Raw genomic sequence first — 12,407 nt, forward strand, 5'->3', positions numbered from 1 at the left:
GTTATCTGACCGCTTGTTCAGTTACCAGTCTGTCAGTAGACCTATCAGCAGTCCTTATCCAATGACACCCCTCAAAACAATAGAGAATCTGTCCCCAGTGGCTCCTGGAACCTGCTGCTAGGGAGACTCTTCCTTCGCAGTGGGGGTCACTGCGTGGAAGGGCCCTGGGCTGAGCGGGGTGGGAGGTTATCAGGACTCCATGATCCTGGCTGTCTGGGTTTGTTTTCCCTTCCATACTTCATAACTCAGCTCCCAATAGGACTGTTTCGAACTGAGAAAGGAAAGTTGCTTCAGTAACCCAGTTAGAAAGCCACCAAGGAGGTGGACATGAGAAGCATGTCCTGAAGAGAAGACAGCTCTCTGTCTGCAAACACCTTTCCTACCCTTTCTGGGGCGCCCTCAAGCTAGGCTGCACCTGCTTCTTGGCAGGGTGCAGTCTAAATTTAGGATAAGGGCTGTTTCTCCAAACACTAGTGCCAGGCGCCACCCTCAGGTATTGGGAAGGAGAAAGGCTTGAAAAACCTGCTCTTCCATTTGGTCAGCCCGGCCTTGTAGGGAAACTCCCTGGAGAACTCTTAGGAAAGAAGAAGGGTGGGGTTGAGAGTGAAATTTCCATGGAGAGGGGCCCTACACCACCTCCTCCTCCTCCTCCTCCTCCTCCTCCTCCTCCTCCTCCTCCTCCTCCTCCTCCTCCTCCTCCTCCTTCTTCTCTCTCTCTCTCTCTCTCTCTCTCTCTCTCTCTCTCTCTCTCTCTCTCTCTCATCCTTGTTGTCCTGGCTGACTTGGAACTTGCCAGGTAGAAGCCAGACTGGTCTCGAACTCAGAGATCTGTCTTTGCCTCCTGAGTGCTGGGATTAAAAGGGTATAGAGCCACGCCTGCCTCTCTCTCTCTCTCTCTGAGACCGGAGCATATTCAGCTCATGCTGGCCTTGAACTTGCTGTGTAACCAAGGATGGTCTTGAACATCTGATTCTTTTGCCTCTACTGCCCAGCTGTTGAGATCACAAAGGAGCCACCACGCCCAGATTTGCATGCATATCCCCTGACAATAAACACACGGTTTATCAGACACCGACATTTATTTCTCACGATGGAAAGAGATGAGCAGAGGGTTTAGCGAATCAACCCCATGCAGTGAGGTTAGCGGGTCGTTTTGGAGACAAGACAGTAGCCCTTCTAGATCCACATCAGTGTGCATCCAAGTAGGGAGCCCTTGCGGTGGCCAGTGAAGGAGGTAGAGTGTTCTCCAAGGAAATGGGGAAGGACTTGGTGGAAAATGGAGCGGAGAGTGCCAGCTGAGAGAGGAGACTAGAAAGACCACTCTAGGCACTGTCCCCCGAAACAAGAGGGACAAGAACAGGGAAAGGATCTTCAGAGGAAGAGGAGCCAGGGGTGAAGGGAGAACATTCTGGAAAGCTGGAGTTCTAAGGACATGGGGTTAGAGGCTCAGGCTACAGCAATCGGCAAGAACGCAGCCATGGCGTGAATCTCAGTGCAATAACCAGAGGCCAAGGCCAGCCAAGGAGGTGAGGGAGACAAGAGCCAGGGCAGGTGCGGGCCTCGGGGCTGGGCTATTGCAGTTGTCTTTGTCACAGCAGGTGGTGTTGTAGTTCAGGCCCAGCCTGCGGTTGGTCTGGTTGAAGGCCTCCACACAAGGCTCATCCGGTGTGCCACAGCGCAGGTTAGAGAAAACCCACATCTTCCCTAGAGAGGTAGGAGCCAACAGAGGAGGGGTCAGGAGTAGGCATTGGCGACTCTCCCTTCCCAAAGTCGCTTGGCCCCACCCTTCTTCTCCCTTTTCAGTCTAATCTCCCTTCCTGAGTGTAAGCCACATCCCTGCGTCTCGCACCAGCACCCATTTCAGTCACAAGCATTCACAAGCACAATGTAGAGACGCAGGTCAGTGCCTGGCACACAATCACCTTGGGCCACATGCTGTCCCCACTGTTCACTCTCTGTCCTAGCCCTGGATGGGCTTCGGTCCCAGATAGCACCCCCACCTGGCCCCTCCCTCCTGGGAAAGGGGATGTTACCAAGGTACACATTTGTTGTCAAGCATTTGTGGCCTGGCTCCAGGCGACAGGACTGGCGGTCCACACAGCCCAGCACAGGGACCTTGTAGCAGGAATGACATCTAGTGTCAGCTGGGGAGATAAGAAGTCAGGCTGAGGTGACGGGATGTCTCAGTCACCTGAGGATGAGTTGAGGTAAGGGAAGGGTGGAGACCTGCCCACTAAGCAGCCCGTGTCTCTGACCTGCTTTGTTCACAGGGACAGAGCAGGTGAATGCAAAGTGGGCGTTGTGCGGAGGCATTTGTTCTGTGTGGAAACTACACACCCTAAATACTTTCCTCCACCCAGCCTATTTGGGATGAGTCAAGAATTGTACTAACAAAAACTTGGAGCTAGGGATGGCTGGGATATGGAGAAAGCTTGGAGACAGCGAGAGTAGAGGTTAGGAAAGAGGGTGAGACTTGGGAAAGAGAGAGAGAGAGAGAGAGAGAGAGAGAGAGAGAGAGAGAGAGAGAAGAAGAAGAAGAAGAAGAAGAAGAAGAAGAAGAAGAAGAAGAAGAAGAAGAAGAAGAAATTATAAAGTGTAGAAGTTAGCAGTGCCTTCAGAGATGGCATGGAATTGAGGCTGTAAGAAAGCCACCTGTGACCAGCTTTAGAAGTTGACTGGACCTCCGCCAAGAGCTTGGGAAGAATCAGTCCTGAATGGATCCTTTCTACGCCTGTTCTGGCTCTCACTCTATGGAAGAAGGGATAATACCTGTGCGGCATATCACTGGATTGTCTTATCATCTAACAAAAGTGGAGAGTGGGTGCAGAATGGCATGCCAGGATTCCTGTGTTGGCCAACTTCAGGTTTGGGCATGCAAAGTTCCATGAAAGAATGGTCAGCTCAAGGGTGGAGGAGCTTAGTGTGCCCCCAGGAATCCCATCTCACTTTAGGGGTAAGTGCTCTGGCATCTTCTCTTTAGGAGAGTTTCTGATTCTTGGGAAGGCTGTATGCAGTCAATGGAACCACCCAGAAGGCTTTGCATCCCTGGGGGGAGGGGATGTATAGGAACAAGCTAAGAAGGGCTACTGCTGAGCACCTCAGTGAGGGGTGGGGTGGGATCCTGGCGTTTGTGTGTGAGAACTCTGCTCAGTGCAGAAGGTGATCGAAGGCTACTATGCTAGATCCTGGAGAACTGCATGTTGGAATGGGGCTGTCCCGAGGGTTAGAGTGCCCAGGAAGGGAGGACCCCCGGGTCGGAAATAGGAGACCTAGTGTTGGAGCAGGTAAGAAGAGTGGGCCAGGAGAATAGGGGGCCAGGAGAAGATGGCAGTGGAGACCCGGTCCTTAATAATGGACCAAAGAGCCAGATGTGATACTTGTGTAGATCCCAGCATTTAGGAGGTAGAGACAGGAAGTCAGGAGTTCAAGGCCAGCTTTGGGTCTGAGAATAATCTACCACAAAGACAGGGAGAGTTCAAGCAAGCCAAAAAATAAAAACAAAACCCTGATATATCAGGGAAGCCCCAGGTTTTGAGATCCAGACCACAACTCTGAGGCAGGAGCAGCAGTCAGTTTTAAAGGGAAAAACCACAGAGTCCTATCCATTCATAATGTAACGGGGAAGAAGTGGCTGGGGACTTTCCATGGTGGAACACTTTCGGGGAGTTCTGTGGTCTGGTGGCTGGCTCTGGGCCAGCCAGTCGGAAGGGGGTGGGATGTTTGTGGTGCACCCTCATTCTAGACATCTGCGGGAGGGGGCCTGGGGTTGCCGTTGAGCCTCAGGAAATTGTGGGTGGCAGCTCAGGGCAGAGTGGAGTTCCTTCTGCTAACTAGGATCTAGCAACACACGAATTTGCCCCCCCCCAAAAAAGAGGACAAGAAATGAAGGGAGGAAAAGGAGGAAAGGGAAGAGAGGGTAGGGAGAGAAAGAAAAAGAAAAATGGAGCAAGGCACCCCCATCATACTCAGACATCTGATCCTAGAGGCACTGGGGAGACTAAGCCAGGTAGGGTTGGAGCTTCTTGGGGTCCTGAGTAGAGGGAAATATGGAGTATTGGGTAGGGTTGGGGTGGGGCCTGGGGCCCCCTGGCACTCACCTGAGACCCAGCAGCAGAGCAGGGCAGACAGGGTGAGCAGCAGCAGGTGTTTCATGGCGAGGGTGCTGAAAATGTCCACAGCCCCAGAAGCTGGCAGTAGATCCTCAGGGAGCCAGGTCTGAGAGTTGAGCGTCCTTTTTGGAATTTATAATCCCAAAGGCCCCTCCCTTCCAGGCTCTGCCCTCTGTGGTACCTCCCTCCCAACTTATACCTAGCTAACCAGAAAGAAAGGCCAGAGGTGGGAAGGGTCCGAGCAGGCCTGGGTAGGGAGGGGAGACAGGGGAGGGGATGGGAGAGGACAAGTGTCACTAGTGGCCAACTCCATTTTGGATCTTGGTTTTAGGACCCCCAACTGAGGGCCCCACTGCTCTGAAGGAGCATCAGAAAAGCCTCTGTGACTTAAACAGCCACAGTGCCAGCTCCTGTTAGTTCCTAGGAAGTGAGCAGTGGGTTGTAGCCTGAGTTGACCATCAACTTTGGGTCCCTGGAGGTAGGGAGACATTGATCAGGGACATGCAGGCAGAAATTGATGAAACAGACTGAATTAATGTAGATTCATTCCCCCACTCTGTCTTCCAACTGATGCTCAGCCACAGGAAAAGGTTTGTGACATCATGGAGGCCTTCTGTCATAGAAGGGGGACTGAGGCTGTGTATCCTGAGGGACCACACCAAATAGCTAAAGATGCGCTCACACCAAATAGCTAAGGATGCGCTCACAGCACTGTGGTTGGGCTTGGGCTTGGGAGGAGCATCATGGGCACCCAGAGGTGAGATAGGAACTAAGATAAGAGTAGAGATAATAACAATGTCATGCACTGAGCATTCCTGTATGTCATCTGTTATTTTAGGCACCCTCCATGTATTTATTTGGCTCTCACGTGCTTTAATCTCCATTTTCCTGATGAGGGAACAGCCAGAAGTGACTTGCTCACATTACCCAGCTACTGTGTGGCAAAATCAGGATTTGAACTCAGGAAGCTGAGCTTCAGAATTTGTGGTACTTGGGGGTCATGCTAGTTTGCAAAAAAGTGTAGAGCCTTTGCAAAGTATCTTGATCACAAATTCTAAACAGCTTTAAAAGATTTGAAGACTGCTAGTTAGTTTGTGAGGATTCCTAGAGGGATCCAGGAATTGGTGGCCTCACTCTGGCTCTTATCTGAGCCCCCCGGTCCCGCAGTATCCCCATCTCTGCCCCTCCACTTCCCTCTCCGGTCTCAGTGCTGATTCACTCCGGCCTCTGCCTACCACATCCCAGCCATGGCCCTGGTTCTGCAGCTGCTGCCTCTGTTGCTCTCAAGGGTCCAGGGGGACCCCGAGGGTAGGCCATCCCTGGGAAGTTGTGATGGGTCAAGACAAACAGACTAGGGTCGCCTGTGGAGGGGGCTTTATATGAGATCCAGAATGGTAGAAGGGCAGAGTAGAGGAAAAAGTGTGTGTGTGTGTGTGTGTGTGTGTGTGTGTGTGTGTGTGTGTGTGAGAGAGAGAGAGAGAGAGAGAGAGAGAGAGAGAGAGAGAGAGAGAGAGAGAGAGAGAGAGAGAGAGGAGAGAGAGAGAGAGAGGAGAGATCTAGCCTGGCAAAGTGGCCCTAACCACCTAACTGCCTTCGCCTTCTTCCTTCACCTCTGCTAGGTCCTCTGAAGGGCAGCCCTGGGGACCGCGTGAACCTTTCCTGCAAAGATGTCTTAGAGCCCGCCCGCTGGGCTTGGGCGCCTAGTTTCCCGGCGTGCAAGGGCCTGTCCAAAGGGCGCCGTAAGATCGTGTGGTTGTCGTCAAGCGGGACCCCAGTGGTGCTTGAGCTCTTCTCCGGCCGCCTGCGTTCCCTGGACACTAGTATCAAGGAGCTAGAGCTACTGCTGAGCGCCGGCGATTCTGGCACCTTCTTCTGCAAAGGACAGCAAGAGAACGAGAGCCGCACAGTGCTTCAGGTGCTGGGGGACAAGGCAGACTGCAGGGCTCCGGGATCTACCCACGGTAGGTCGAGGCCCAGATGCAGAGGGGCACTTGGTTTGGACACACACCCTGGACAAAATGCGGGGCGGAGTCTTGTAGAGCGGGAGATCTAATGGGACCCTGTGGTCGTACCCCTGACCTCGGTATCCCTCCCTGCACCGCGCATCTCCCCAGGTTCCGAGTATCCCAAGGTCCTGATTCCTCTGCTGGGCATTGGGCTGGTGCTGGGACTGGGTGCCTCGGGCTTGGTCTGGTGGCGGCGCAGGTGAGCACTGGAGGCAGAGCCTGGTTTAATATAGGGTGTAACCAGTCAGGGCGGGGTGGGGTGGGGGGCGGAAAGAGGTGGGGCAGAACCCTAACTTTAGCAAAGAACCAGAAGGATCTGGAGGCTTGGGGGTGGTTTATAGAAGGCGAGAGGTCAGCCCTTAGGTGCTAGGCTGCAGGCTGGAGAAGGAAGCCCAGAGAGTGGGCGGGACCTGGTTCCGGAGGAGCCCAGAGTTGTTTGGCTGGACGGAGACTGCAGTTTGCATAGTTCTCATTGGCGCCGCCTGTGGGCCGAGGAACCAGTGGGACGAGTTTGATGACTCTCCAAGGACTTCCTTACAGGCACCCGCCCCTGCCCCTGCCCCCGCCTGGACCACTCCCCGCATTTGGTGAGATTAACTGCACCCCATTTTCCCTCTCCGACCCGAACAACCCCTAACCCTGATTTCTTGAGTCTGAGTCCTTGCCGGTAGCAGACAAAGTTGGTCGTTTTCTCTCCATCCTTCAGCTCTGTCCCTCCCTCCCGCTTAGCTCCAGTCATAAACGCTGAGCCGCAGCAGCCTTTAGAACAGGAGTCCAAGACCTCAGGCCACCTGGACCAGGAGCCGGTAAGGGCCTGGAGAGAGGAAGGAGGCAGGCTAGAATCCCGGAGGAAAAGGGGGCCCCCCAAAAGAAGCCCAGCTAGCTCGTGGAGCAGCCATGTAATCCCAGCACTCTGGAGGTTTAAGCAGGGGGTTGGAGCTCAGACTTTGCTACATGGTCTCCTCTGAGGGGGTGGTGGTGGTGGGGTGCATTGACTCTAAGCTAAGGGGTCAGATTGCTGAGACCGTCTGCCTTCCCCCTCTACCTCCTTCAGAGCCTGCACTATGCTGATCTGGACCACTCCGTCCTCGGGAGGTACCGCCGGATGTCCACAGTGGTTCCTGGTGATGCCTCCACTGTCTATGCGGTTGTGGTTTGAAGGGAAGCTCTTGCTCTCCAAACCTTCCAATCCGGGGCTTCCCTTCTCTCTATAAGCTCCTCAGCTGGAGGGGAAAGGCACCATGGACAGAGGCACTAGTCTCGGCTTCTGGATACCTGGGTTGTCTCTGCAACTATTCGGCTTTTTTCAGCCACCCCCATCTCTCCTGTAAGTTTTCCTTCACCACTGATGCCCTCTCTAAAGCTGACCAAGCCGTCTGTCATAAGTTTTAACTCCCAAATAGACATCCCGTCTGTTCACTCTCCCTTTCCAAACAAGCATTTTGATCTTAAGGCATACGCCGGGCCTCATTTCCCTGCCTCACACCCACTCCTAAGATCATTGGCTGTGGCTGCTCATCTACCGTCTAAGGTTGCCAGTGATGTCCTAGTCCACAAGATAACATTCACTGACTTGGCCCTAGATCAGCCCTCTTTAAACCCTGATTTACTTTGTTGTGAAATCTCCCTTCTAGACGCCCGGCCATTCTGTTTGCCTCTTCCTCCTTCTTCCTTCTCTTCTAGGAAGCTAGCCAATCCTCAGCCCCCTTCCCTCCAACCCAGATCTCAGTTCTAGTACACCCTGTCCAGCTAGCCTCGGGCATTTTGCACAAGGCATATCAAACCTGACACAGTCATTTCTTCCTGGGCCCTCCTCTGCATTCTCATGACCAACCCAAGTTGCCCAAGCCAGAAACTGGGAGTCAGAGTACACCAACTCCTCTCCCACACAGGGACTTATAAAGCTCCCCACACATTTTTCCTTTAAAGACGGGCTCTCCTGTAGCTGAGGCTGGCTTTGAACTCCTGATCCCCTCGCCTCCACCTTCAGTGCTGGGGTTACAGCGATTACAGGCGCACACCACCACACAAGGCCTTGTCTTAGTGTCACTGTCAAATCTGAACCTGTCTCCATGTCCAGGGCTGCCACCAGAAAGTACTTTCATCATCTGCTTCAGGGGTGACCCACACTCCCTTCTGACCCTCCTGCCCTCCCGAGCACCCACCACTGGCCCTCTCCTGAGGCTTTGGCTTTGGGTTCGGGTGCTGCAGGAGTTTGCGTACTCTTAGGCTTCTCTGTCGTTTCCTGTGTACACATGCCCACCTTCGATTCTCCACAGTTTTCTCCCTGCAATACTCATTGGTCTGGTGAAATAAATTCCACCTTCTGGATTCCTTTTCCCTCTTCCTTACTTCCTGCCTGGATTCCACTCAAATGTAGCCTTTCCTGAGATATTGATCCTCATCCCAAATGCTTGCCCACTCCTGAACAAAATTTGATGCTCTAGAAACCCCCTGATTTTTTCTCATAGAAACAGACTCCTGAAAACCATCCCATTCTGACCTGTCTGCCAACTTACAGGGAAATGTCAGGAACTACGAGTTTTCTGACATCAGGGACTAACCCTCTTGACTCACTGTTAAGCCTCAATACACGAATAAGTGTCTCGGAAAACACTGTTCTTCTTTATCAAATAAAGGTGGACAGGTAATCCACCAGTGTCTGAATCATCTGACATTTAGGCGAATTCAGAAAGTGACCCACCCATGCATGCACCCCCTTTTCTGCCCTGGATACACTTCCCACAACAGCCTCTTGTTCCTCTTTGTACCTGAGCCCTATGACAGAGCCGGAGTGAGCCAGGGAGCACACAAAGAGGAGGAGAGTTTTTAAATTAGAGTCCTGCGGGGGTGGGGTGGGGTGGGTGGGGTAGTGGGGTGGTGGCGGCACGCCTTTAATCCCAGCACTTGGGAAGCAGAGCCAGGCGGATCTCTGTGAGTTCGAGGCCAGCCTGGTCTACAAAGCGAGTTCCAGGAAAGGCGCAAAGCTACACAGAGAAACCCTGTCTCGAAAAACTATTAAATAATAAATAAATAAATAGAGTCCTCCTCCCAGCGCTGAACCTAACTTCAGGTTTCGGCCTCAACCCATCCCTTTGTCCCAATGAGACATCAGCCACAACCCTACCTAAAAGGCCAATTTTATTTTATTGGTTTTGACAGAGAGGACTCACCCAATGGCTCCTATCCTTTGTTCCACACTAACCCTTCCTTTGTCCTGGAGCGTCTCCCCGCTACTACCTACTTCCCATCCTCTATGACCTGATTCTACCCCCTAGACGGCTCTATTCCTGACCAGTCGGTGCCCCAAGCCCAGGCCCTCAGCAGTGGGGGCGTGTGCTGAGCACCAGGCAAAGGGAGCTGAGGCCAGCGCCAGCCTTCTCCAGTTCTGAGCAGGATACGGGTACCAGGGTGACGTCAGAGAGCTTCTGCAGAGCCTGTGGGGAGGACACCGAAGGTGTTTTGATACCAGAGTCACCGTCCCCTGCTGCCAGTTCCTAGCGGCCCCACCCAGACTTCTGGAGAAAGGCTCCTGTCCTTTCCGCCACTGAGAAAGACAGACTTCTTTCTCTGACCGGTGGAGTTTGGCCCTCCCTCACCTCCTGGCTGTTGGGCAGGTCCCCAGCTCCGCGGTGCAGGAGGAAAGGAGTGGTACCAGGCAACCCAGGACGCAGAAAAAGACAGTCAGCAGCTGCGTCATCTGGGAGGGTCAGAGAGGCGTAGGGGTGATCTGTCAGCACTGCCATTGCCTGGAGAGAGAAGGAGGGTGTCGAGTTCTGAGTCCACAGCCGAGTCCGCCCGACCTACCTCAACGTAAAGGCTTGGGACAAGGGTTACATGTGTGAGATATTGACACAGTCGGTCTCAAGGTCTCGGGCACTTTAGCCGCCGTTTACTTTTGCAAGCCCTCCCCGACTCCTGTTTCTTCTGCACCCCTTGTTTACTGGGGTGTCCTTTTGTGTTAGCCAAGGACAAGGGCTGAGGGCGAGTCCCCGAGCTAGCCAGATGCCCGGCCGCCCCAGCCCGAGCCACGCCCACGCTGGCCACGCCTTCTCCGCCAGTCCCGCCCCGCCTCACCCTGACAGCCTTTTGGGCGGCGTCGCTGCTTCCAGCCACCACAGTGCGGGGTCCCCCCATGCCGCAGAGGCCGCGCAGGTGCGAGGCTCCCGAGACCGGCACCGTGGAGACGGCGAAGTCCTGCGGAGAGCAAAGGGATCCGGGGGTAGGTAAGGGGCCCAGATCAAGCCCTCGGGCACATTGGCCTCGCGCTCCCTCCCCGAGCTGCTCAGGTTCCTCACCCGGAACGTGTCTGCCACGATCTCAGCTCCTCGGTGATTGGTCCACTTGGAGAGACCTACGAAAAACTCCCGGCCTGAACCCCGGGAGGACACGCAGGTTTGAAGGCCAGAGTGAGTTTGGAATCAGGACCTGAGATCGCCTAGTCTGCCAAACTCTGCTTCCCTGTGCCAAGCGCCCCTCCCCGGGAGCGCTGACCACGCGTGGCCTCACCTGTGAAGAGGACGTCGGTGCCATCCAGCGTCGCGTTCTCGTCCCCCATCTCCACAATCCGGAGCCCCAAGTCCTGGAGGGCTTTGCGGACTCCATCAACCTGGGAGAAGAGAGAGCGGGCTGAGACATCCCCACCCCCTATTTCCTGCCAACCCCAGACATCCAGCCTCCTCCCCACGATCGCCACCACCCCACCCGCGCCACCCTGTCCCGCAACACACCCGCACCCTGCCACTCACCTCGGGCCTACGCGCTGGGCTCCAGGGCCGCGTGATGAGGGCCGTGTCTCCTTGGATCACGGCGGTGTCACCAAGCAGTGGTCCCAGCGGCAGTGACTCCTCGGGAGGCAGTTCAAGCAGCTGCAGCCCTAGCCGCTGCCTCAGTTTACCTCCTAGTACTCCATGCTCCCTTTGAGCTTTAGCCAGGTCCAGAGATGGAAGACCGGCCCCCGCGCCCTCCCCGGATGCCAGGCTCTCGGGGACACCCCGGATCAGGGCATGGGAACAGCGACCCAGCCCCTCCCCCGGCGTCCCCATCCCATCCACACAGACGCCCCTTCCAGCCAAGCCGAGCTCTGTTTTCTCTTTACTTCACTTGTCTGGGAGAAGAGACAGAGGGGGGGGGGGAGGGGGGAGCAGAGAAAGACACGCAGAGGAGAGAAGGGGGAGTGTTAAAAGCTCCTGGGTCTTCCTCGGGCCGTCTCCAGGCGCCCCCCCACTCTGCCCCACCCCCTCCCGACCTCCCTTCCCCGTGGACCCCCGCTCAGCCTCCTTTCAGCAGGGATCTGCTTTAAGAGGCGCCCAAAGAACGAGACTTGGATCCTTAATCTCCCAAACACCTGTTGCCCCTGCTCGGGGGCTCCGCTCGGTCCCTGCCCCGCGCCCCTCCTGGCAGCCGCTAGGATGCGCTCACTCCCCAAAAATGCGGCGGCCCCGCCCCCTTAACCCTCAGCTGCTCGCAGCAGGGGGGACCCGAAGTCCTGCCAGGGACCCTCAGAGGTTATGGGACAGGGAAAGAAAGCTGGGTAGTGAATCGGGGGCTGGGATGTGGGAGTCCTGGACGCTCGAAGGAGAGAGGAGGAGAGGGGCAAACCGGGGAAATTAGAGTCTAAGGAGTTAAGCATCCTCCCTCTCCACCCCGGCTGGTCACGCTGCCCTTCGAGCGACCCAGTATAAACCAGACTTAGTCCCGGAGGACTGGGAGAGGTCTTAAGCGAAATCCGGAAGGCGGGGAAACGGGGGGGGGCGTGGAACCACTCCCGGCTTCAGAACTCGGTACCCCTGTCCATCTCCCACCAAAGTCTACCCCGCCCAGCTCCTCGTCCAAGTGCAGGTTATCTGCACACTGCGTCCGGTGCACGTACCGCCCCAGCACCCCCAAACTCCAGCCTCTCCATACCGTTGGGAGACAGCCCCCTCTCCAGACTCACCAGCGGCCACCTCCACTCACGCAGCGTTGTGATTTCGGCCTTGGCCCCACCCCCAGAGGAGAGAGTTGATGGAGATGGGAGGGCTGAGTCTTCAAGCTGGGGAGGCCAGGAGCGTGGGCTTTTGAGGGGTTCCCCGGGTAGGCGAGCTCACATTCGGCGATGGGGCGGGGGCGCGATGGTCTGGCGGCTCCGGGGCATTGTCTAAGCGGGACGGGGCGGGACCTCCCGAGACCACGCCCATTCCGCCCTGCTAGGCCGCGCCCATTCCTCCAGGACCCGGAGCCCCCCGCCCCCCTCCCCCAGCTCCGGCACCGCCCCAAGAGCGCTCGCTGCCCAGGCCCACTCAGATCAGGC

At 55.6% G+C, this 12,407-nt stretch overlaps 3 protein-coding genes across 12 annotated transcripts; 1 reads left to right on the forward strand and 2 right to left on the reverse strand.

Annotated features, from left to right (window-relative positions):
* Nucleotides 1-1,060: 1,060 nt before the first annotated feature.
* On the reverse strand, nt 1,061-4,679 carry Ly6g6c (lymphocyte antigen 6 family member G6C). The gene is made up of 3 exons (XM_006995267.4): nt 4,098-4,679; nt 2,034-2,144; nt 1,061-1,704 (listed from the first exon to the last, which is right to left on the reverse strand). The coding sequence occupies exons 1-3, from the start codon at nt 4,150-4,152 to the stop codon at nt 1,490-1,492; spliced, it is 381 nt and encodes a 126-aa protein (XP_006995329.1). The 5' UTR covers nt 4,153-4,679; the 3' UTR covers nt 1,061-1,489.
* Nucleotides 2,137-8,770, forward strand: Mpig6b (megakaryocyte and platelet inhibitory receptor G6b). Of its 10 annotated transcripts, none has more exons than XM_042266028.2 (6): nt 2,137-2,953; nt 5,729-6,070; nt 6,224-6,314; nt 6,656-6,702; nt 6,845-6,921; nt 7,170-8,770. In XM_042266028.2, exons 1-6 carry the CDS (start codon nt 2,893-2,895, stop codon nt 7,272-7,274), a joined length of 723 nt encoding a protein of 240 aa, XP_042121962.2. In that variant the 5' UTR covers nt 2,137-2,892; the 3' UTR covers nt 7,275-8,770. The 10 variants fall into 10 exon arrangements, 9 of the variants coding, with proteins under 9 accessions (XP_042121962.2, XP_076414341.1, XP_076414342.1 ...); XM_076558226.1 differs by having other exon boundaries at nt 2,137-2,864; XR_006066645.2 differs by lacking the exon at nt 2,137-2,953 and adding an exon at nt 4,747-4,866 and having other exon boundaries at nt 6,822-6,921.
* A 473-nt stretch (nt 8,771-9,243) lies between these two features.
* Ddah2 (DDAH family member 2, ADMA-independent) lies at nt 9,244-12,195 on the reverse strand. The gene is made up of 7 exons (XM_006995273.3): nt 12,054-12,195; nt 10,864-11,222; nt 10,625-10,724; nt 10,414-10,487; nt 10,193-10,312; nt 9,715-9,864; nt 9,244-9,552 (listed from the first exon to the last, which is right to left on the reverse strand). Exons 2-7 carry the CDS (start codon nt 11,158-11,160, stop codon nt 9,436-9,438), a joined length of 858 nt encoding a protein of 285 aa, XP_006995335.1. The 5' UTR covers nt 11,161-11,222; nt 12,054-12,195; the 3' UTR covers nt 9,244-9,435.
* Nucleotides 12,196-12,407: the final 212 nt, after the last annotated feature.

The sequence above is a fragment of the Peromyscus maniculatus genome, chromosome 21, assembly GCF_049852395.1.
Source record: "Peromyscus maniculatus bairdii isolate BWxNUB_F1_BW_parent chromosome 21, HU_Pman_BW_mat_3.1, whole genome shotgun sequence".
NCBI classification, from domain to species: Eukaryota; Metazoa; Chordata; class Mammalia; order Rodentia; family Cricetidae; genus Peromyscus; species Peromyscus maniculatus.

Excerpts from the sequence above, each read along its gene's own strand:
- Ly6g6c (XM_006995267.4), bottom strand. The coding sequence starts at position 4,152 with ATGAAACACCTGCTGCTGCTCACCCTGTCTGCCCTGCTCTGCTGCTGG. Across the intron at positions 2,145-4,097 it reads GCTCTGCTGCTGGGTCTCAG|CTGACACTAGATGTCATTCC; the intron begins GTGAGTGCCAGG and ends TTATCTCCCCAG. Across the intron at positions 1,705-2,033 it reads GACAACAAATGTGTACCTTG|GGAAGATGTGGGTTTTCTCT; the intron begins GTAACATCCCCT and ends CTACCTCTCTAG.
- Mpig6b (XM_042266027.2), top strand. The coding sequence starts at position 4,782 with ATGCGCTCACACCAAATAGCTAAGGATGCGCTCACAGCACTGTGGTTG. Across the intron at positions 6,315-6,655 it reads TTGGTCTGGTGGCGGCGCAG|GCACCCGCCCCTGCCCCTGC; the intron begins GTGAGCACTGGA and ends ACTTCCTTACAG. Across the intron at positions 6,703-6,844 it reads TGGACCACTCCCCGCATTTG|CTCCAGTCATAAACGCTGAG; the intron begins GTGAGATTAACT and ends CCTCCCGCTTAG.
- Ddah2 (XM_006995273.3), bottom strand. The coding sequence starts at position 11,160 with ATGGGGACGCCGGGGGAGGGGCTGGGTCGCTGTTCCCATGCCCTGATC. Across the intron at positions 10,313-10,413 it reads TCGTGGCAGACACGTTCCGG|GACTTCGCCGTCTCCACGGT; the intron begins GTGAGGAACCTG and ends TGCTCTCCGCAG. Across the intron at positions 9,553-9,714 it reads ACCTGCCCAACAGCCAGGAG|GCTCTGCAGAAGCTCTCTGA; the intron begins GTGAGGGAGGGC and ends TCCTCCCCACAG.